The following is a 25110-nucleotide window of genomic DNA, read 5'->3' as shown; positions in this document are numbered from 1 at the left end:
TTTCAGTATACCAGACAGTTGTTGACTTTGTATAGGGTCTTATTCGCCCGTGTATTGAGTACATCTAGCATGGTCAGCGTTGGAGTCGTTCCCCACATACCGTTCTTGTAAACTGTGTGGAATCAAAGGCTTATCGTCTATTAACAACCCCTCTCTCACAGACTCCCTTCTACCTATAATCTTCTCAGCAGTGTTGTGTCTCTTTCTCTGCACCATCGCTGCTTTGGTGTGTTTCTGAAACGTCAACTTGCACCCTTCCTCCATCATCGCAGCGCGTAGAACATTTCTGGCAGCACACTCTCACCCCTTCTTTGTCCAGCTGTCTAATGTAAGAGTAAACGATTCTCAGTCATTCATGTATGCTGGAGGTCAGCTCTGGAACTGCCTTCTTCAGACTTTATTTTCCTTTGTCTACGACCCCAGTCACATCTCAGAATAAGTGGATCTTCAATTTTGCATTGTTGTGTTTTGTTTTCCGTGTAAAGAATAACTTTTGGGGTTTTTGGTCTTTGGTTCTTTCTTCCTTGCCTGAAAAAGTACGTTTTTCGATTGCTTGTATCGTAAACTTTCTCCTGGTCCATTTTAAAGAATGGTTCTTTTTTTCTTGTTTCACGGGACATCTATCAGTGTTTTTCCATGTCTCTCTAAACACTTCTACTTTTGTTGTACAACGACTTCGTTTGCCTCACTGTGGTAAACCTGCAGCAGCCGACACTGATGATATTATATTTGACCGGGGAGTATCGTCAATGTCAATTGCTGCAGACTCACCACACTGACTTTCAAAATCAATGCAGAGAAAAACAGGAGAGGCGACCGGACTCTTCATGCCGACTGCTCATCCCAAGGTTTCGTTTCCAAAGGCGCCTACATTGTAAAAATTCCTATATTCTTGACACCTCTTTCTTCGAATATGCGCTGACTACACCAAAGTCATCTGCTGAATCGCTGCTGAAGATTAAGGACCACGGTTTGACGAAACTCGTCTCTGTGGTTTAGAAAGAGGCTGGTGCTGGTGAGGGACCCCTTCAAGTGGTGGCATGGATATAGCCGGACATCTTCGCTAACCGGTTATACGACTGTCTCTCAACTCCTTCCTTATCTAGTGAAATGAGCTTGGTAGACTGCAAGATAGTGAACTACTAGAAAAAGATTTGATTTGGTGCCTCGTATGTCCACTTCAGGCACTTAGTGTCAGGGGAGCACTATTCATCTGATCAGTAGTTAAGAAACTTCCCAGTGTGGTTGCATCTGATTAGTATAGTTCCTTTGATGACTGGATTGCATAGGCTTCAGCACCAAGACAAAGCAGTGTTCTCTTGAAGAACTACCATTAAGGGTTATGTTGAAAAGGGAATTATATATATTTACATATTATCGTTCCATATAGTTCCAGTGGAAATGAATTCATATGATATTATTTATTACTTAAATTGCTTTTATTCAGAACTGGGTAAAAAATCATTATGATCTGTGTATTAGTCAGGTAACAAAAACAATGTAAGATGCTGCATTGGATTTATTCACATACACTCGTTAGCGCGCGCGCACACACACACACACACACACACACACACCCACACACCCACACACACATGCACACAGAATGAAGATTGGTCCTGGTTCGGGTTCACGTGGGTTCAGGTCGGTTCAGCGGGCTCCATGTTATCCAACAGTTCCAAGAACTCCACCAAGCAAGCATATGATGAAATCGATGAGCTGTGGGGGAGAAAGAGAGAGATAACTGTAGGAATTATGGATATTTTTTTTCAGGATAGAGAGATAAGTTACAGAGATTATGGGTCTTTTTCATGTGTGTGTGTGTATGGGAGAGAGAGAGAAAGAGAGAGAGAGGTTACAGTGGTCATGGATCTTTTTTCTATGCTAGAGAGAGAGGTTACAGTGGTCATGGATCTTTTTTCTATGCTAGAGAGACTGGTTATAGTTCCTTATGGACCTTTGTTTCAGATTAGAAATAAGCAATTGGGATTATGAATATTTTTTTCAGGTGAGAGAGAGAGAGAGAGAGAGTTTATATGGACTATAGATTTTCAGGTTAAAGATAAATAAAAGAGGTTATGAATGTTTTTTCAGTTTAGAACAAATTCTATGAAACAAAGTAAAATTTCCACAAACAGTGATGAAAATCGTAAAAGAAAGCTTCGTATCTTAATAAATAATCTTATTATATATAATGACAAATATATATCAGATAACCTTTCTCTCTCTCTCTCTCTCTCTCTCTCTCTCTCTCTCTCTCTCTCTCTCTCTCTCTCTCTCTCTCTCTCTCTCTCTCTCTCTCTCTCTCTCTCTCTCTCTCTCTCTCTCTCTCTCTCTCTCTCTCTCTCTCTCTCTCTCTCTCTCTCTCTCTATCAATTTTTCTATATCTATCTGTCGTACTCACAAAGCCAAGCTTCGACAGCAGACACACGAGGACCGCCGGGAGGGTATCAAGGCCGAAGATTTGTACCAAGATATCCAAGATGACCTCAGGTGGTGTGCCGACTGTGGCAGAGGAAGGGGAGAGGGTCGATTAGGTCAAGTGAATAGAGAAGCTGCCCGATGTTTGAAAGGACCAAGGCAGCGCAGGACAGGACATGGTAATGAAGACGAATGCAAGGCAGAGTAATGAAAACGAATGCAGGGCAACATAATGAAGAGAAATGCAGGGCAGCATGATGAAGAGGAATGCAGAGCAAGATAATGAAGAGGAATTCAGGGCAGGGTAATGAAGAGGAATGCAGAGCAAAGTAATGAAGAGGAATGCAAGGCAGGGTAATGAAGAGGAATGCAGGGCATGGTAATGAAGAGTAATGCGGGGCGGGGTAATGAGGAAAGCAAGGCAGGGTAAGGAAGAGGAAGGTAGGGAAGGGCAGCATAATTAAGAGGAAGGCAGGGCAGAACAAGGCATATGAGCCGTTTTAGGGGAATGTTGGAGGGGGGGGGGGTGACTGAGGGAGAATAAATGTTTCTCACTCTAGTTCTTTAGGAATCAGTGTAATATCTTCGTCATCGGCATCGTTATTGTCTTATCATTATCTAAATTCTACATCCCACAAGTAAAAAAAATTACCTGGAAGATTGAAAACATTTACCACACCACAGATAGAAGCAAATTTGTCTGGAGATTAAACAGATTCGCCACAGTGAACTACTTGATAAATCCAGTTTGCAAGAGTAAACTGAAAATAAGTCTTCATATTAAAGGGAAGAAGTTTAGCGAATACAAGAAAAGCCGAGGTGATGTCGTCTAACAAACAGATGGAGTAGAACACTATGTAAGCTTGATCGCAAAAGATTAGGAGGAAATATAGTATTTTAGGAACCTGAAAGTGGCCAAAGCACCAGAGAGAGCTAAGGGACCTGAAGTAAGTCATAGGATAGGAGAAGAGGCATATTATGGCACTCTGAAGCATGGGGCATAAGGGGTCAGGGTAGGAAAGCAAAATGACCCTGACGGTCCTGTATTGATGCAAGCAGCGATCTTTGAATATTAGGGACAGAAAAAGGGTGGAGGTGCTGGTGATGAAATGCTCCAGGTCTGTATGTGGAGTTAGATGACAAACCAGAGTGAAAGAGGATATTGAAAGAGCTTGAAAGACCAGGGTTGTGTTAAAGTAGACGTAGTGCAAAGGACTGGGCAGATCAGAGTATGTTATGATATAGCCAGTAGAGAGAAGGTGTTGTGGGAGAGTCGTGACAGCATACAGCTCAGAAGTGGAGTTAATGAGAGAAATGATGAGGTCTAGACGAAGAAGTAGGGACAGTGCTGAAACACATTTTTAACTATAAGTGTGATGGTCCAGGAGTGTGAGAAGCGGGCATGGTATAAAGCAAATTGGAATGAAGTGGCCAAGGGTAGAACAACTCTACCAGTAATCTGTGAGGGTAAGAAGTGAAGCAGCTGGGGTAAACCGTGAATAAGAAGAGGATGAGGGTGAATTATTTTTAAGATAGCTTTACGTAGACAATTAAATAAGACAGCTGAGAAACAGAATAAGAGTGACAGAAGTTGCTTTCTCCTGCTTTCCGGCACCACCAGCCTGGAATGAGTAACATTTAGTGAGAATTGAATAAAGTCATAATACTGCCAACAAAGTATTATATACCAGAGTAAAACAGAATCACATAGAATAAAGCTATGGTGTTGGCGCCAGAGTAAAACTACATTGCCTAAGTCTAGGATATGAGAGTCAGAGTAGAACAGAATCACATAACATAGAGCTAGGGTATGAGAGCCAGGGTAAAATAGAATCACATAGCATTAAGTTAGGGTATGAGAGCCATAGCAACACAAGAATCACACAATATTAAGCTAAGGTGTGGGAGCCAGAATAATCACATAACATAAATCATGGGTATGATAGCCAGATTAAAACAATCACATATCAAGCTGTGGTATGAGAGACAGGGTAAAATAGAGTATGAAAATCAGCGTAAAACAAAGTGACTATATCAAAATGAGCGTAAAACTGGATAACTTTGAAAATCAGCGTAAGACAGAGTGACAATATGAAACTCAGCTTAAAACGGTTACAGTATAAAAACCAGCTTAAAATGAGTGATATTCAAATCAGCGTAAGAGAGAGTGACATTGTGAAAATCAGTGTAAAACGTATGACAGTAGGAAAATCAGCGTAAAACAGAGCGACATTACCGGTAATGTTAGCGAGAAGACACAGGTCCACAGTCAGATTCAACTCTGCGACGCACTCTGTCAAAGTTTCTGTTATATTTGTCAGCAGGGATTCCGTGAGGTTTCCGCAGAGTATGTCAAGTTCCAGGACGCATCCCAACAAGTTGATCTCGCACACGGGTAACAGAAGCGGCCCCTGACATACTATTCCGACTGTAGAAAGTTGGAAGAATATGGTTATTAGAGGCGGGGAGAAAGGAGGAAGGCAGGGAAGGCATCTGAAGGAGGAAGGAGGAAATGGGGAGACAGCGAAGGGAACAGGAAGGAGGGACAGAAAGGGAGAGGAAATAGCAGACAGTTGGAGGTAGTGAATGCCCTCCTTCACCTATTGCTTTGGCTGTGGAGGGTTAAGGGGGGTGTTAGTAGAGGGGCAGGTTAAGGAGGACGCAAAGTAAGAACGGAAATGACTGAGATAAACAGAAAAGAACGGGGAGACAGAGAGAGAGGAAGAAAGGCTCTTCCTCATATGCTGCTTTGGATGTGTTAATGGTTTAGACTTTAGAGCATAAGAATATAAATCTAAGTGTATTATGTGATGCAGGATTTGGTAGAATCGACCCATCCATTACTAGTATAATAATGCAAATAAAATAACTTCTTTATAGTAAGCTTGTGACAGTAGGAGAAAGAACCTGGGTTAGAACATCTATGAAACTGTCTTTCTCCAATCTCCATAAGTGGGTATTGAGTAACTGAATGAGTGAGATGGAGCATCCTTTGGAGTATGAGTGAACCTGCATGGGGTGAAGGTAGTGCGAGTGTCTGTGGGAGTTAGTTAAGACTGAGGGAGTGAGAGTATATAGTAGGAACGTTCTTTCACCTGCGTTATGTTTAGTGCCTAAGTGAATGATATGTGTAAGTGAATCAGTAAATACAATGCATATTACTGAATGGATGTAGGTGTGTGAGTGTGTGTGTGTGTGTGTGTGTGTGTGTGTGTGTGTGTGTGTGTGTGTGTGTGTGTGTTTTATATCTGATACCATATGATACCAGCTAGTGTATGAATGCGTGTGTGAGTGAATATGCATATTAAAAGGAGAGCCAGCTAATGAGAGTGACATTCAGACAGGAACCAAAACAAAACCACTAACGAATATCAGGAAGAATAACGTCAATGAAGACGTTGGACCCGCTGCAGGGCAGTAAACTCTGTGCCAGACTTCCTTCGACCAGAAGACCCATTACAAAGAGGCTGAGAAGGGCCATCCGCATGGTGGTGGTGGTGGTGGTGCCTGTAGGGGAGAGCGAGAGGGTGAGTGTGGGAGTGGGGAAGGTAGGTGAAGGGAGGGAGCGTGGAGAGTGAGTGGGAAATTAATGAAAGCAAATAAGAGGAGGGAGAGATAAGGATGTGTGAGGAGTGAGATGGGAAGTGGTAAGTGGAGGGAGAGTGGACGATGAATGGGGAGTGTGTGTGAGTGGGGAAGCAGTATAGAGAGAGGGAAAATGGGGGATGGGTTAGGAATGTCTTTGAGAGTCGAGAATGAATGTAACGGGTGGGAGAATGGGGCATGAGTGTGGACTGAGTGTAGAAGTGGTAAGGCAGGTAATGAGACGGAGAGTGTGGGATGAGTGGGCAGTGAGTGGGGAAGTGGTAAGGCAGGTATGGAAAGTGAGCATGAGGGATGAGTGGGGAGTGAGTGTGGGAAATAGAGACGGAAACTGAGGGAAGCGTGAGCGAGCAGTGAAAAATTAGTAATGTTACGTGCTTATATTCTTTTTATTAATTTTTCCCAAATTTGCGTCTTTCTGCAGCTTATTTCACGCAGCTCAGTGGTAGGATACGAAAGCGCTTCGGTGATATATCCTTTCTTTGACTCGTCATATTCCAGTGTTAACTTCGTGTTGCAAATTAGCGTTGAGGATGGAGAGATTGAAATTTTAGGCCAAGTAAGAGAAAAGTAATGCCAAGAGAACCAAGGAACAAACAACTTCCTGTATGATATAAAATTTCTTCGATAAAGCTGTTTTCCTGTTAAAAGATCTATCTATCTATCTATAGCCCGACACCCTAATCCCGCAAAGGGTGGCCGCAGACAAAACGCCTCCAAGTCACTCTGTCACCCACCATTTGACTCCCCTCCCCCCAACTCACCCCCCCTCCCTCATATACCTCTCAACTCCATCCCTCCACCTCATCCTCGGTCTACCCCTCCCTCTCCCTCCCTCCACTTCACCTACATACACCCTCTTAGTCAGTCTTTCATTCTCCATTCTCTCCACATGTCCAAACCACCTCAGTGTATTTCTCCTAATCTTTTCAACCACATCCACATCTACCCCACAACATTCCTTCACTTCTTCATTCGTCAACCTGTCCCTCCACGTCACTCCACATGCTCCTCTCAAGTAACTCATTTCCACTGCTCTCACTCTTGACTTGTTCCTCTCTTGCAAGGTCCACGCCTCGCTTCCATACGTCAGGGTAGGGATCACAATACCATCATGCAGTGACTTCTTAACTTCCATACTCACCTCCCTATTTCTCATCACTGCTTTCAGTGTACCAACAACCTTTCTTCCCTGCTGTACCCTTTCACGTACTTCATCCCCCAAAGTTCCATCCTTACTCATCACACTACCCAAGTACTTGAATGCACTCACATTCTCCATATCCTCACCATCCAACTTCACTGCACACTCTGTGACTTCATTCCTCTCAAACACCATAACTTTACTTTTGTTTACATTAACTTTCAGCTTCCTCCTCCTACACACTGTCCCAAATTCATTCACCAAACCTTGCAACTCCCATTCATCTTCACTCAACAATACTGTATCATCAGCAAACAGCAACACCGGAAGCTTCCAAATCTCACCCTCATTCATTAGGGCCACCCCCACATCCACTGCCCTACCTTGCACCTCCTTTACAACCCCATCCATCTATATATATATATATATATATATATATATATATATATATATATATATATATGGTTAAAAGATACTGAGGGAAAAAAGAGCAGTTTATAGAAGAAATTAAATCTGCTTAGTTTTAGCCCATCAGGTGAATTTTTCTGATTATTACCAAGAGGGAATAAGGTAATAAAATTATTGCTATAGATCTTGAGTGAGTGATTATCAAAGTGTCATCTAGATTTTATGCCGCAAATGTACAGAGTAATAGTATTATTTTGCTCAAGGATGTGAAAGCTGTTGGTTTTGTCTAAGTTAATCAATGATTTTAGCCAATTCTATAGCACAGTTTTTCCCATAACTAAAGAAAATCAGATGGTTTTACCGCGTACTTCATAAAAAAGACTAAGTAGTAGTGAAAGAATAACCAGTTTTAATAGTGATTTTAACATTGTTTCACCACGAGCAGTGCCCAGTGGTGAAGACATCTTAACAAGAAGCACGTATAAAAAGGGGTTGTATCTGATTTAACTTTATGAATGAGGTTACCTGATTCTTTGCTGTGGAAGAGGTGAGTGGAGTGAAGTGGAGAGTTGTAAATTCCGTCTTTTATAGGGATATGAGACCGAGGAGAATGTATGGGGAGATGGAAGGGGGAATGTACAGAAGTAAAGGTGAGGTAGTGGGGGGAGAATGGGGGGCGGAGGAGGGAAGAAGGAAGGAGAGAGGAGGAAAGAGGGGACGGAGAAGGGGGGGAGCGAGTTAAGGGGGTGCGGTGAGAAAGAGAGAGAAGAAGGGAGGGAAAGGGGGAGCAGAACATGCAAGGACCTTGAGAGAGGAAGGAAGATAATTAGGGAGAGTGAGAAGAGACTGGGATGGAGGAAAGGAGGAAACACGGTGATAGAGAGGAGGGGAAGATGGGCAGTGGAAGAAGAGAGAGAGAGAGAGAGAGAGAGAGAGAGAGAGAGAGAGAGAGAGAGAGAGAGAGAGAGACCTCTTTGCAATGTGATCGGTTGTTACCAGTTAAGATTTACTTTGTTCCCAGACTGTTTTATCTCAGTAAGAAAAAAACTAGGAGAACAGAATTTAAATACACACACACACACACACACACACACACACACACACACACACACACACACACACACACACACACACACACACATTTATCTCAGTAAGAAAAAACTTGGAGAACAGAATTTATACACACACACACACACACACACACACACACACACACACATAGAAGGTTTAGGAAACTTAATGATAGGACATAATAGTCTCATAAAGAATTAGTGTTTGTTTTGTTCTGGGTATCCGCAGACGATTTTATATACCTGAGGAGAGACATGGATTAGATCTTGCATTTATTATTATTTTTTTTATGTGGGGAAGAAGGAACCAAAGGCAATGAGCCTGCAAAACTGTTTCTTCCAAGAGAAAAACAAAATAAAAGAGAGAGCCAAATTCAAGATCCATTCATTTCGAGATGCATTGACACACTGCGTTTGAAAGACTGGAGATCATAGGAAGCAGGAAATACAGACAGAGGGAGACAGTTCCAGAGTTGACCTGTTGCATAAATGAAGGACTGGGAGTAACGGTTAACTCTTGCATTAGAGAGTTGGACAGAAAAGAGGTGAGAGTTTGCTGCTAGATGGGTGCTACGCGCCCATCGTAGAAGTGGAGGAATGCATGCAGACAGTTCAGAGGAACAGTGACCATTGAAGTAGCGATAGAAAAGAGATAAAGATGCAACATTGCGGCGAAGAGACAGAGGTTGAAGGGAGTCAGTAAGAGGGGGAGAGTTAATGAGACGAAAAGCCTTTGACTCCACCCTATTGAGAAGAGCTGTATGTGGGGAGCCTCCCCACACATGAGAGTTGTACTCCACACAGGGACGGATAAAACCCCTGTATAGAGTCAACAATTGTGCAGGGGCAAAGAAGGAACGGAGTCGGCTTAGCACACCCAATGTTTTGGAAGGAGATTTTACAAAAGATGTAATATGATCTTTCCAAGACAAGTCCCGAGCAAATGAAACCTCAAGCATGTTCAACGATGATGCAGGATTAAGTTGAGTATTTTTAAACATAAGTGGGTATACCTGTGGAATATTTTGTCGGGTTGATAGGTGCAAAAACTGAGTCTTTGATGCATTAAAAACAACCAGATTATATTTTCCCCAGACAGAGATACGAGCCAAGTCAGACATTAGGTGTGCCATAGCCTCATCCCTTGCCTGTTGAAGTAACTGCCGAGATGGACGTTGCGGGAATCGAATGGAAAGGTGAATGGTGGAGTCATCAGCGTATGAGTGGATAGGGTTAGATGTACAGCTTAGAAGGTCATTGATGAATAAAAGGAAGAGAGTTGTTGATAGGACAGAACCCTGAGGAACACCACTGTTAATAGATCTAGGAGAAGAACGATACCCGTCTACAACAGCTGCTATAGAAAGACCAGAAAGGAAGCTAGAGATGAAGCCACAGATAGATGGATAGAAACCGTAAGAGGGCAAATTGGAAATTAAAGATTTATGCCAGACTCGATCGAAAGCCTTTGAGATGTCAAGTGCAATGGCAAAGCTTTCGCCAAAGTCCCGAAAGGAGGATGACCAGGAGTCTGAAAGGTAGGTGAGAAGATCGCCTGTGGAGAGTCCCTGACGGAACCCATACTGATGATCAGAAAGAAGGTTGTGATAGGAAAGATGCTTTAAAATTTTTCTATCAAGAATAGACTCAAAAACTTTTGAGATACGGGATGTTAAAGCAATTGGACGATAGTTAGAGGGTTGGGAATGGTCACCCTTCTTTGGGACTGGCTGAATGAGAGCAAACTTCCAGCAAGAAGGAAAGGTACAAGTTGACAGACAAGGGCGAAAGAGTTTGCCTAGGCAGGGTGTAAGCACAGAAGCACATTTCTTGAGAACAACAGGAGGGACTCCATCAGGCCCATATGCCTTATTAGTACTGAGGCCAGCAATGGCAGAAAATACATCAGCTGAAGAAATTTTAATGGTAGCCATGAGGAAGCCAGAGGGGAGAAGTGATGGAGGAACAGCACCGGAATCGTCTGCCAGATTTCCCAGCTAAAGTATAAAAATAAAGACTATTCTGATGAAAAATGTAATAAAATACCTAGTTCCACCTTATATATGAATTAGTTCTTTTACCATAATATTTTCCCCATTTATTCTACACAGGTACTTGTGATGGGAGTGTGAGTTCTCAGTATGTAATAAGGTAATAGATACAGTTAATCACAATAGTATTATTACACAGGTGACAGGTGGTTTCATTACATACGTGACAGGTGGTTTCACTTTGACTGTTGTTTATCATTTTTCTTAGCCGAATATTTCTGAGTGAATTGTTTACTTCGTATGTGGCATAATTTTTTTTTCTTCATGCCGTACTGATTACATTTCTGGCCATGCATAACTATGGGGAGTTACTGGAAAATATGTTCATAGGTTCATTGTTTCAAAATGTAAAGAGAGAAGGATGTAAAGATGATTTTTTTTAGACTTGATGAATAGGAGAGAGACTCCGTGAAGGAACAGAACCCTGAGGAACACCATACCTGAGTGCTTTAGACGATTTGTGACACTCGACCATAGTTGTCCTCGTTATTCTTCTTCTTCTTATTATTATTATTATTATTATTATTATCCATCCATTCATCCATCCATCATCCAATCCGACATTACCCCATGAGGAGCGTAGGAGCCCGGGGCTAGGCAGTTGGTCCCGACATTTAAGATGAGTGATATTATTATTAATATTATTATTATTATTATTATTATTATTATTATTATTATTATTATTATTTTATGCCATTATTTTATTATTATTATAATGATGATTATGATGATGATAGTGATGATGATTTTTACTTGTTTTATTATTATTGTTATTATTATCCATCCATACTTCCATCACCCAACCCTATGTTGCCCCATGACGAGCATAGGAGCCCAGGGCTAGAGAAGTTGGTCCTGACATAAGTATCAGTATGATGATGGTGATGATGATTACTTGCTGTCTGATTTCTATTATTATTTTTATTGTTGTTGATATTATTATTATTATTATAATTATTATTATTATTATATGTGGGGGCGCTCACCATCCACTTACTCGATGTAGTGCTGCTCTCGGGTGTCTGCCCTTTCCTATCCTCTCTCCATTTCCTTCCTTCCTCTTCTGTCTTTATTTCATTCTTTCCTCGTCCTTCTGCCTACGTGTGACTTTACATTCCCTCTTTTGCCTTTCTTTCTTTCATTCTTTCCTCTTCCTCCTGCCTATGGGTGACTACACTGAGTGACAAGCCTAATGGTTTCCTGTACACCATTTAATACGCTGGGTGGTAACCATATAACCAAATTATGGCGCCTGGTGGTTCAGTGGGTAATTACAGCACTCCAATCGGATTGAGCCGGTGAAGGTTTATATCCAAGGGATGGTTGGGGTTATTTCTCATGTAATGCCATTCAGGGATGAGTGAGGCTGGTCACTCTCATCTTAAATGTCAGGACCGAATTGCCTAGCCCCCGGGCTTCTACGCTCCTCACGGGGCAACGTAGAATTGGATGATGGATGGATGGATGATCATCATTATTACTATTATTATTATTATTATTATTATTATTATTATTATTATTTATTACTTGTAGTCAGAGTTCTCCGATCAGTAGCAACTCCACCAACCTGTGACCTTCATTCGCTCCACCTCCTCCTCCTCCCACACACCTGAATTCTCATTTATCACTTAGTTTTTCATCCAAATCCCACTCCGTCTCGGATATACTCGTCTTAGTAATAATTTCAGGCATATAAACACATCTGACATTGCCAATTACTCCTGTAATTGGCTGAATGGCAAGATAAGGCTGGTGAATTTAGGAACGTATTTCTTAAGGTAATGAAGTTAATAACCATCTGCTGGCGTGGCGTGAATCATTTGCCTACGGTATGCGTGTGGAAGGAAGAACACATGTTTAAGGATACGGAGCAGAAGCCTGCAAGCTGGTGTTAGGTGCGGCCACACTTGTTGGAAATATGTGATCGACAAGAAGAAGCGACGCACCGGGTTAGAGCCGCTGCAGTATCTGAGTCTTAACGTTGGACGGACCCCTGAGCCTCGTTTCCTCTTGTCGATCACATGTTTTGAGCAAGTGTGGCCGCCCACGTAGACACGCTTATATACACATTAGACACCATTAAAGCATTCGCCAGCCCACGCACACACAGAGACACACACACCGACACACCGACACACACACACACACACACACACACACACACACACACACACACACACACACACACACACACACACACACACACACACACACACACACACACACACACACACACACACACACACACACACACACACACACACACACACACACACACACACACAAAACAGCCTGAGTCAGTCCACCGCAGGGCGAACACCTCTCTCATCTTCTTCCATCCCGTTCTACAGTACTAGCTATTAGTTTGGTCGATCGATTACCACCAAATTTCCCCATTTCATACCTCAGTTTTGCTATTTTTCTGGCACTTCCTCTCACACATCGCGGCCCTGCCTCTCCGTTGCCCTGGTTGTCAGTCTGTTGTCTGCTCTGCCAGGGATATAAACTCTCCATATTATCTACTTTTTTTACTTATCCAGGAAACTTTCTTTTCATGTCTAATTGTTTTCTTATTTTCTTGGTTAAAAACTATATTATGGTCAACTGTCCGGTAGCTACGAAGCAGTCCGTTTTTTTTTTTTTTTCCACTTGGTCTGCATCCATAACAGAGCATTTTTTTTTTTTTTTTTTTTTTACATGAAACGTCTCTTAAAAAGTCTTATTTCGTTTAATGAAAAGGCACCTGTATGCCTAATAAGATCCTTGGTTCGATCGTCTTCACCTGCTTAATCCATATTCATTCTTAGCAGGACCCTGTTTATTTCAAGTGTATTGCTGGGATTTACTGTGTACACTGTATCTCTCTCCTGAATGGCTCTTCAGTGACAGTGCTATTCTTGTGAAGTTAAAAAAAAATTCTATTCAGAAGACCGTTGATCTATATTTTTTTCTTCAAGTAGCATCATTCAAAGGAGACATCTGCTTTCTTCCCCTGCCAAGCCTCCACCTGTTTCTAATTTCGAATTTCATAATTCCTTCAAGTTTATTAAACTCCGCTCATGTTATGCTTTTGGACATCTTCGTTATTCTTTTGTTGGTAATTTTTAGGTATAGATGCTGTTGTGTGAGCTTTCGTTCGTTCTATGACGTTCTCACTTTTCTTTACAAATTCCTTTGTGCCATCAGAAAGTTTGCTGTTGCTCTTTAGCAGTTTCCGTCCTCCTACTTGTACAGGTGTTCGGTACCTGTTTTTATAAATTGTTCATTCATTTGCTTTTAGGCGTGGTTTACGTTATACATCAACAGCCAATATCTACTCTCTCACCGCTACAGGATATCACTGTTCACATCGCATTAAGCTCTCCTGTCTTAAAGATATTCGGTACCACGTAACCACTCTTTCTTCTTGTTTACGTTTTACATATGACTTGATCAGTGCAGTTATATTCTTCTTTGTACCAGCGTGTTTTGTGCCAGTGAAGGTGAACTCTATGTCATTCTTCATTTCACCATATGGTTCAATCCAAATCCACTGACTACATTGCTTGTATTGAAGGAAGGCATTAATTACCTTAAATATCATTAACAGAGCGTCTTAGATATTCTGATAACCCAAATCCCTTTTCTTACCTGCCTTAAGTTTTATGTCTCCCATCACGAACGTATGTCAGTTCTTTTTCTATTCAGGATTTCCTTTTCATCTTAATAAAATTTCCACTCTCCTCGACCTTATACGCAGACGTTCAAACATATACTTGGAGTATATTTCTTGTGTATCTTATTTTTTTCTCTTTTATATAATTAGGTCTCCTGTTGTTTCATTTACTTGATACTAAAGTCTTTTGCATTATAAACACTTAAGTTGTTACTGACGAAAAATCATTAGCCATGTTGCATCTTGTCATGTTTTTCTTTGCATCGCAGGACATCAATATCATGCAGTTGTACAAATGTCTCACCAGGTGTTGTGACCTCACTAAGACCTGTAATATCTTTGTTTACATCACTTGCACACCTGATAAGGAGAACCAACTTGGCTTCACAAGCAAGAATGATGACGTTTCAAGTCCCATGATTTAGTTTCCAAAGGCGGCTATATTGAGAAACATAGACATTCTTCGCAACCCTTCCTCCAGAGTAGGTTTGATCCCGTTATGGGCAATTACTTCATTGCTGTTAGGAACTGTGGCCCATGATTTGATAGAACTAGTTGTATTTGTTTGGGTGTGAGCTGGTTGCTCACGGAGCCAAGTCAGCCACTTACTGCGAGGTAAGACTTTTCTTGTGATGCCTAACAAGGAACCTGTCTAGTATGGCTGCGCCAGACTAGTATACCTCCATTGATGACTGATATGCACAAGCTTCCTCGCCACGGCAAGCTTCTGTTCCTTTGAAGAAGTACGTCTATGATTACGTAGAAATTCAGAATAGGTTAATTGTTTAGTATTAGTATCTTTAGAGAGTTGTAAAAAAATATTAGTTATTACCATTATCCAAATCTATTTATAAAACTACAAGGTTTTTGTAATACCATGGTCACAAAAACTCAGAAGATGTATATAGGAATATATTCGTGATACTATATAGTTTAAATCAAAACGACAAGATAGTCAAGAAATGTGTAATAATACCTGCAATGTGCATGGTGCCCTGTGGGAAGGGAGGGAAAGGATCGAGGAAGCAAATAGAGAAAGACGAGAGAAATGGTGGAAAGGAGAGGGAGTGGTGACAAGAATAAATGGGAGAAGGAAGAGGGACTCGGGAATGAAGGTGGAGATGGGAGATGGGAGATGGGGGAGATGAGGGGAGAAGCAAAGAGAATGATGGGATGGAAGGGGAATAGATAGAGGAATAAATTAAAGAAAGAAGAATAATGGAATGATTGTGTGGAAGGGAGAGGAAGGAGGTAAAGGGAGAGGAGATATGAGAGTTTGAACTAAAGGGAGACAGAAAGAATGAAGAGAAGATGGAAAAATGGAATAGAGTGATTGGAAGGTAGAGAGAAGATAAGAAGAGGAGAGGAAGAAGGGAGAGGAAGCATGTGATGTTGCGCTTTTGGTAGTGTGTTGTAAACCCATTCATTACGATTACGTTCTTTTTAGTTCATTCTTGCACCACCAGACAGCTAAATAGTCTTCAAAAGTAATGGATGTAAGTGAGATAAAAATGGATGTGTGGAGTGCTGTGCACCGCTATATTAGGTATGGTGTGATACGGTGATTGTGATATGGTGTGGTATGGTGTTCCTGGCTACACACACACACACGCCCAAGAGGCACTGGTTCTGGTTTAGTTAGTTTCAGCCTGTTCACTGGGTTCCATGTGTTGAAAAGGATCCAGGCTTCATGCATGATGAAGGTGTCCATCTGTGAACGAGAGAGAAAGTGAGATGAAAGTTTTTTTGTGGGGGGTGGGGGGGATTTGAGTGATTGAGAGAGAGAGTGAGACCAAGAAAATACTAGGAGGAGGAGAACATGAGAGGCACGAGCGTAGGAGAGAGGGAAAGTGGAGGAAGAAAGAAGGACGAAAAGAAAGGGGGAGAGAAATGAGAGGAAGGGAGAACGGAAAGGAAGGATGAGAGAAAAGGAGAGAAGAGAGAGAGAGAGAGAGAGAGAGAGAGAGAGAGAGAGAAGGGAGGGGGAGTGGGAGAAAACGGGGGAATATAGAGGGAGATAAGAAGGTATGAGAGGGTTAAGGAGGCGGAGACATGTAAGTCCCACACAGGTGTTATGGCACCAATGAGCTTACGTAGTGAGCACCTGAACACGCCCTGTCCCCGCCCCCCCCTCTCTCTCTCTCTCTCTCTCACACACACACACACACACACACACACACACACACACACACACACACACACACACACACACACTCACTCCTATCATACCGGCTCATTATTTGGTCTTGTGAATAGCGTCTATAGTTAGGATAAACTACTTCTGTCAATGCTGTACAAATTATTTCTGGAGTAGTTAATGCTTTAATAACTGGTAATGCTGTATTTAATACAGTATTAAGGAAGTCCATTCTAAAGTGTTTCTTGTTACAAAAAACTTTAATAATCATAATAATAATAATAATAATAATAATAATAGTAATAATAATAATAATTTTCGTAGTAGTGGTAATAATAGTAATAATGATAATGATTCTATTGCTACTACTATTACTAGTGGTATTAGTGGTAGTAGTAATGATACTACTACTACTACTACTACCACTACTACTACTACTACTAATAATAATAATATTGTACAGGTCACTACACAAAGTCCTTTAACATTTTAACTACCTTTGCCCAGTGACAGAAAAATAAGTGTAATCTAACAGGGAAGAGTAAATAAAGTTTGTAAAAAAAAAAAAAAGCTAAAAATAAAAGTGGTTGTTGGTATGAAAACCACGAATTCTGACCAGAAAATTTAAATAAATATTGGAGAATAGGACTGTATGGGGGTGTATCAGTGCTCACGTTAACATACGGGTGTGATGCTGTGGTATAGAATATGTACGAGAAGCCATAAGTAGTGGAAATGTTACTACTGAATATGGCAGAAGGGTGTTTGTGTGGACAGTCTGGTTACATAGAGCATAGACATGAACTGGCTAATGAAAGGGGTATTTATGAATTAAATTTGGAGTTAGTTGGGAACTGCAAATCCAAGAAGATGGCTGTATACAATAAATCCATAAATGTAAAAACTGCATAGAAACGTTGATGGAAGAAAAGAAATCACCTCTTTAGTCCAGTGACCATTTGTGTATTGCGTTATTGCGACGACCAGACGATTTGATTCAGCTCAGTTGATATTTGTTAGTGAAGGAATTTATGATAGATATATATTAAAAGCGCTTCATGGTGATAATAATAAAAATAATATAGATAGATATATAGACAGATAGATACTTATCTGTCTATCTATGTATCTATCTCTCTATCTATCTATCTATATATATAGATAGATAGATAGACAGATAGATGCATATATAAAGTTATTGAAGCCAGGTAGTTGAAAATGGAAAAAGGTGGAGATGAATTATAAATAAAAATGCAATGAGATGGCAGTGGTTGAACCCATATATAACTTTGTTAGTCTAGAAACAGGTTCTGCTCTACACAAGTTGTGAGGACAACTTTACACCATCCCAAACAATAAACACATTTGAAATTTTATTGTCAAGGTAAAAACATGATTTTATTCCACACACACACACACACACACACACACACACACACACACACACACACATTTGGTTAGGAAACGTACATGAGAGAACATAATATTCTGAGATTTTTTCCTTTGTTTTCATTGAGGTATCTCCAAACGAATTTATATATTTTAGGAGAGACATGGATTGGATCTGGCATTGATTGACCTCTTTCCTGCCAGATTTCCCAGCTAAAGTTGAATAGTAAAGACTGTTAGAAAAAAAATATAATTAAGTTCCTCGTCTAACTCATTCCATCGATCAGTTCTTCTACCATATTATTTTCTCCGTTTGTTCTACACCTGTAAGTGTGATAGGAGTGAGTTTTCAGTATGTAATAAGGTAATAGATGCAGTTAATGAGAATAGTATCATTACAACGGTGACAGGTGGTTTCATTTCAAAGGTGATAGGTGGTTTCAGTTTGACTGTTGTTTATCGTGTTTTATTAGGCGAACATTTTTATCTGAATTGTTTCCTTCGTATATGGCACAAAGCTTTTTCTTCATTCCGTACCTATTAAATTTCTGACCATGCATAACTATGAGGAGTTACTGTAAAATATAGCCGCATTTTGGCGGCCCAAGCTACAGCTTCGGATTCGAAGCTCGTCTAGGGGCGCTTGGTTTCTGTCCGCCAAAACAGAAAGCCGAAAAATTACACTTGCCGATTGCAGTGTAAACAGACCACAATCTCTTCTTAACATGAACTGGTCATTTTCCATAGAGCACAGGGCAAGTATTTTACCACCATAAATGTGCATTTAGACCAAAAAAACCTATGATGAAAACCCCGCTCACTTAAAAACTTATAAAAGGGTGGGAAAAAAAGTACACAACTGTGTTGAACTTAACCATTACCGGTTGCTTTACCATTTTTTTTTCCTTACTTTAAGCATGGATCTTCAACACAGGACAAGTATTTTACCACCATAAATGGGAATCTTTACTTTCAACCAGCCGGCCTTCTAGGTTTTTCCTCGCTACTTTTTGGCCTAAGCTACCAAAATTGGGGGTGGGGGGGGGGTCTCTATAACATTTCTGTTGCAAATTTTTTTTTCTGAACTTCTCCAGGTTAGGTTAAGATTGGTTGGTTGTTTTCAAGAGTAAAATAAAAATAATTTGCGACGGAAATGCCAGAGAAGAAAAGTGCCTTAGAATGGTCGGAAATAATGGAAAACGATAGTTAAAAGTTGTAAAATAGGGATGGTTGAAACTATAAATTTACCCATAAATGTCCATTTGCAACCAAACAGTGTTAAGATGAAAACCCGCCTCACTTAAAAATTTCAAAAGAAAGAAAAAAATACACAACTGCTTTGAACTAAACAATTACCTGATGCTTTACCCTGTTTTTTTTTCTTTTACCATGTTAATAATTGGAGTGAATTCCCCTTCCTGTCATTTTTTATATCTACCAAACTTTTGGTGTTTTCATTAGACGTCCACCCAGCCATAACAATGTTTCGTCTATTCTTACCTGTACTTTCATTCTAGAGATTACAGCAGACCTGCATTAGGCAAGACCATCACAGAGAGTTTCTACAAATCAAAATTGTTTTTCATTCCCCTGCAAGAGTGGAAATATCTCGAGAATTAACCTGCTTGATGTGATATTAATTCACAATTCACAGTCTGCCCTTTTAATTATATCAACTGAACCTCTATATGATTATGTCGTTGGTATTTGTCACCAGCAACCAGATGTAAGTATGGATAATTTCATGATATATTTACTTGTCATTGCTGGCCATTGTGAATTGCTACACCAGAGTCTTCTCCTTCTTGTTTGTCCACCAAGACTGCTCCCAAGCACGCTTCGGTGAGATACGAAGACGCGCTTGGTTTCTATGGCCTTGGATTGGGCCGAGCTTCGTATCCTTTGGTCCGCCAAAACGGGGTAGCTTGGTTTCACCGTAGACCAGCTTCGAATCCGATCCGCCGCTTGGTCCGCCAAAATACAGCATATGTTCATAGGTTCATTGTTTCAAAATGAAAAGAGAGAAGGATGTAAAGATGATTTTTTGATACTTGATGAATAGGAGAGAGACTCCTTGAAGGAACCGAACCCTGAGGAACACCATACCTGAGTGCTTTAGACGATTTGTGACACTCGACCACACTTGTGATCGGTATTATTATTATTATTATTATTATTATTATTATTATTATTATAATGATATGGTGATGTTGACGAGCATTATTTTTTATGTTATTCTTATTATATTATTATTATTATTATTATTATTATTATTATATGGTGATGGTGATGATGATGTGCATTATTATTTGTTGTTATTATAATAATAATAATAATTATTATTATTATTATTATTATTTATTACTTACTGTGAGAGTCTTCTGATTAATAGCAGCTCCATCAACTTGTGACCTTCATTCATTCCTCCACCTCCTCCCACACACCCGAATTCTCTCTTATCACTTAGTTTTTCATGTAAACCTCACTTTTTTTTTTTTTTAAGATATACTCTTCTTGCTAATAATTTCTGACACATTAGCACATCTGACACTGCCAATGACTCCTGTAAATGGCTGAATGGTAAGATATGGCTGGTGAATTTTGGAACGTATTTCTTAAGGTAAAGAAGTTAATAAGCATCTGCTGGCATGGCATGAATCATTTGCCTACGGTATGCGTGTGGAAGGAAGAACACATGTTTAACCCACCCCATCCCATCAACGTATGGGCACGTTGCAACATTTTGCATTTGCCAGTCCTGACGATGTACTGGTACATCATGCAATTGCAAGGTCCCTAATTTGCACAATTTTCAATTTTCGCTCGTGATTTTTCTTACGTATACATGGGAGACCTTCCTCCATTCCTCTACAAGATGCCAAGCAGGGACAATGCCTTATACTGCATAACCTCCTCCCCCCCCCGCACGCCATTGTCTCGGCAATTCACCTGTTACCAGTGACCTGGCCAATAAAAACATTCAGGGTCAGAGTGATTCCCCAATCGATGACAATGTGGAGGACAAAGTTTACATAGCATTAGAGGAAGAAACAGTCAGAAATGATGATCAGGTACTGTGGCAAAAGAAGGTCAGGTATGGTGATGAGTTAGTGAGTGAAACAATGCTTATATAGCCTATATTACTGTTTGAAAACCAATATACTCTCATACTACATATAAATTCGTACCAAGTAAATAATATAAATACCGTTTATGAGTGGTGTGAAATAGTTACCCTCCCATAGAACTCGTTTTCTTTGGTGCCAGCCTGTTAGAAAACCCAGTCAGGTAAGGAGGTACTGCTACCTGGATCTAGTATTTTAAACCTCAGGTGAGCGATTTCTCTATGAAATTTCAATGTTTCTCACCAAAAGCGGAAGTTTTAGCCAAAAAAAATTTTTTCGAAAATACCTCAGGATTGGGGGGTGTCGGAGGTGCGAAATAGCTCGGGACGTGACGGGTTAAGGATACGGAGCAGAAGCCTGCAAGCTGGTGTTAGGTGCGGCCACACTTGTTGGAAACATGTGATCGACAAGACGACGCGACGCACTGGGTTGGAGCCGCTGCAGTATCTGAGTCTTAACGTTGGACGCATCCCTGAGCCTCGTTTCCTCTTGTCGATCACATGTTTGGAGCACGTGTGGCCGCACATTTAGACACGCATGGATACACATTAGACACCATTAACGCATTTGCCCACCCGAGAGAGAGAGAGCCCGTGTGCACACACACACACACACACACACACACAATATGCATTCACAGCAGCAGCCTTAGTCAGTCCACTGCAAGGGCAAAGACCTCTCTCATCTTTTCCGTTCCGTCTTACGCTATTTTGTATTGGCATGTTCCATAGAATACCAGCAAATTTCCGAATACCAACAAATTTCGGCATTTTAGATCTCCATTTTGCTCCTTGTCTACATCTTCCTCTCCCTCATCTCGGGCCTGCCTCTCCGTTGCCCTGGGGGTCCGTCTGTTGTCTGTACTTGGGACATGACTTGTTCATATTACCTACTTTATTCTCCGCTATCCAGGAAAGTCTCTTTTCATGTTTATAATTTTTTTCAGTTAATTTCTTAAAAACTTTCATACGGCCAACTGCGTCGTAGCTAAGAAACAGTCCAGTGTGTTCACTTGGCTGGTGTGGATGTATAGCAGAACTAATTTATATTTTAATTTTTGCTTTAAGTATCTTGTAAAAAGTCTTCACCTTCAAAGTCACCTATATTTTTAATAAGATCATTGGTGCTATCATCTTCACCTCCTGCTTTATCCATATTCATTCCTCATAACAGTCTGTTTGCTTCAGTTGTATTGCTGGGATTTACTCTGTCCACTATTTCCCTATCCTGAACTGGCTCTTCAAGCACAGTGTTACTCTTGTACAGTTTGAAATAAATATTTTCTATTTATATCACATTTGATTTTTTTTTTTCTCCCTCTCTCTCTCTCTCAAGTCACATCTTTCAGAGGAGACATTTGGTTTCTTCCCATCCCAAGCTTCCACTTGGTTTCTCTCGACTTACACAATTCCTTGAAGTTTATTCAACCCTGCTCATATTGTCCTTTCGGAAATCTTCGTTATTCTTTTGTTATTAATTTTTTTTTCAGTTGCTTTCCATGCCTCGTTAATGGCTAATATTTGAACAGTGGAATTCCAGTCACTTTTATTTACAATTGCATTCATTTCTTGAAAATTAGCATTCTTGTACTCGTTCACTTTCTAGTAACTACTGTAACACTGTCTTTATTGAATTTAAGTATTATATTGCTATGCAAAGGTCATTTACTAGATTCTTCTGACGAGAGAGAGAGAGAGAGAGAGAGAGAGAGAGAGAGAGAGAGAGAGAGAGAGAGAGAGAGAGAGAGAGAGAGCATCTACAGTTTACCGCCTCATAATTCGCAGCACTTTTAATCATCTGACACCATCAGTTTTTCCTTAATTGGTCAAATTCGTAAGATTTGGCTGCCGAATTAGCATAAGTATTTGTTAAGCTCACCAAGGCAATAACTTCTGCCGGCGTTTATCCTTTCCATGCGGCATGCCTCTTGAAGGATGAATATTTGTATAAGTATACAGAAGCAAATCTTTCCAGACTGGTGTTAAAGCACACTTTTATATTAATCACACACACACACACACACACACACACACACATACATACACACACACACACACACACACACACACACACACACACACACACACATATACATACACACACACACACACACATATACATACACATACACATACACATATATATATATATATATATATATATATATATATATATATATATATATATATATATATATATATTGTTACATAGCCTATGATTTCATCATCCTTTGTGTAATTCTAACGTACAGTATGCTGCATGTTTGATCACGAGCGTGTTCTACCTCACTCCCCCCTTCAACCCTTGTAGTAGAGTAAGGCGTTCTTTCTGTTGTTCAGAGCAGGATTGTCAACTCTTTGTCCCCTATGGCTTCATTTGCGCGTCCTTCTTACAAGTTGTATCAAGCTCTGCCGGCCCCTATATAATGAGCTGTCTCTACATTAATTGCCACTTAGATCTACTCCATATTTTGCTCACATCTCTGTCCTCCCCTGTACATTTGTTATTATTGTGAGTGCTCAGGAAGTCTCCAACCATCTAGCAGCTGTGTAATTTGGGTATGACTGTTATTGCATTTTTTCTTGTGCTGTGTAGCATAGGGTGTTAATTCTTAGGCCTAGTGAGGTTATTGTGATTCATGTGTTTTGGGTGTCAGCCATTAATAATAATATTTTGTATCTGTAATAATATATCTTGCATTCACTGAGCATTAGCCGGTTTTCTCATTTTATCAGGGCTGACTTAGATAAATTTACTCTTGCTAATTTCGTGTTAATAGAGGCTATTGCAGTTAACCATATATTTAACCTGTTTTTTGCCATTACATTATCCTTATGAGTCCTGAATGTTTTGTTGTTAGTTTGAGCATTAAACTTTAACTTGTAATTTTACCTAACTCTTTTGTTTTGAACCTGGAACTTTGCGGGACAGTTTTCTCTGTTCCGTAACATAAATTTGGCGACCACTTATCAGGATATTCAGGATATTATCATAAGGATATTGCTTGATATTTTGTGACTGTGATTTATTCATGATGTCTACTATTACTACGCTTGATGAAGCCAAAGATTTTTTGTCAAATGTGCAAACAGTGTCTGATCTCTGTAGGGGTAACATGATCGGAGCCTCTTGCCCTTTGTTTACAAACGGCAAATGGTCTTTCCGGCTTCTCTTATCATTCGTCTCAAACCTTTCTCGGGTAATTTCCGCCCTTAAATTAAATTAGGTTAGGCGGAAAGCGGTAAAAATTCGAATTTCTAAGGTATGAATGAGTTAGGTTGGATAAACATAGATATAATTAATCATCTGGGGTCGAGTTATCTAATCCGTTAGGCGTGAGGATTGCCTTAGCTTTGTATCGAATGAGTCAAGCTCGTACTGTCCCGTGTATTAAACCATTTTTATCATACATATCCTTGAAATTATAAATAGTTTTGGCACACACTACCTCATTCGGTTGTGCATTCCACTGATCAATTGTCCTATTAGGGAAACTGAATTTCCTTACATCTTTATCACCTCTCTTTTTATGCTCTATTTTGCAATGTCCTCTTGCTGATTCTTCACACATATGCTATATATTCATTTGTCTATTTTCTGTCCCCCTGATATGCATTTATATAGCATAATCATGTCTCCTCCTCCTCTCCTGCAGCGTTGGTAAATTCAATCTTTCCAGTCTTTCTCAGTAACTTAAATCCCTTAAGCTTGGTACCCATCTTGTAGGAGCTCGTTGTACTTTTTCAATCTTATCTGTGTTTTTTGAGATGAGGAATCCAGACTACTGTGATGCATACTCCAGAGTTGGTCTGATGAATATCTTCCTCAGCATATCTTCATTTATATATGTGAATGCTGTTCTCATATTAGCAAGCAATGTATACATTTTTCGTACCTTCTCACTGATGTGATCATCAGGAGATAGTCTGTTACTGATAATTACTCCTAGGCCCTTCTCCTTTTCTGATATGTGTAGGGTTGATCTTCCTAACTTATAATACAAATCTGGTCTTTTCTCACTTTTACCAAATTTATTACATGACACTTATCCACATTAAATTCCATTTGCCATTTATTGCTCCATTCATGAAGCTTGTTCAATTCCTC

General features: G+C 40.2%; 1 protein-coding gene across 1 annotated transcript; it reads right to left on the bottom strand.

Moving 5' to 3' along the window:
• Nucleotides 1-1538: 1538 nt before the first annotated feature.
• Nucleotides 1539-8136, bottom strand: LOC145417989 (uncharacterized). Its single transcript, XM_080286529.1, has 5 exons — nucleotides 8102-8136; nucleotides 5788-5928; nucleotides 4658-4849; nucleotides 2405-2505; nucleotides 1539-1719 (listed from the first exon to the last, which is right to left on the bottom strand). The coding sequence occupies exons 2-5, from the start codon at nucleotides 5906-5908 to the stop codon at nucleotides 1666-1668; spliced, it is 468 nt and encodes a 155-aa protein (XP_080142655.1). The 5' UTR covers nucleotides 5909-5928; nucleotides 8102-8136; the 3' UTR covers nucleotides 1539-1665.
• Nucleotides 8137-25110: the final 16974 nt, after the last annotated feature.

This window comes from Coenobita brevimanus, chromosome 112 (genome assembly GCF_032717465.1).
Source record: "Coenobita brevimanus isolate Jiangsu-jjx chromosome 112, ASM3271746v2, whole genome shotgun sequence".
Classification (NCBI taxonomy): Eukaryota; Metazoa; Arthropoda; class Malacostraca; order Decapoda; family Coenobitidae; genus Coenobita; species Coenobita brevimanus.
Note: the sequence above shows the minus strand (reverse complement) of the source record. Positions and strands in the feature narration are given on the sequence as shown.

Bases quoted from the DNA above. Each gene is read 5' to 3' on its own strand.
- LOC145417989 (XM_080286529.1), bottom strand. From the start codon at position 5,908: ATGCGGATGGCCCTTCTCAGCCTCTTTGTAATGGGTCTTCTGGTCGAA. The intron at 2,506-4,657 runs GTAATGTCGCTC...CCTCTGCCACAG, and splicing joins TCTTCTCGCTAACATTACCG to TCGGCACACCACCTGAGGTC. The intron at 1,720-2,404 runs GTGAGTACGACA...TCTCCCCCACAG, and splicing joins TGCTGTCGAAGCTTGGCTTT to CTCATCGATTTCATCATATG.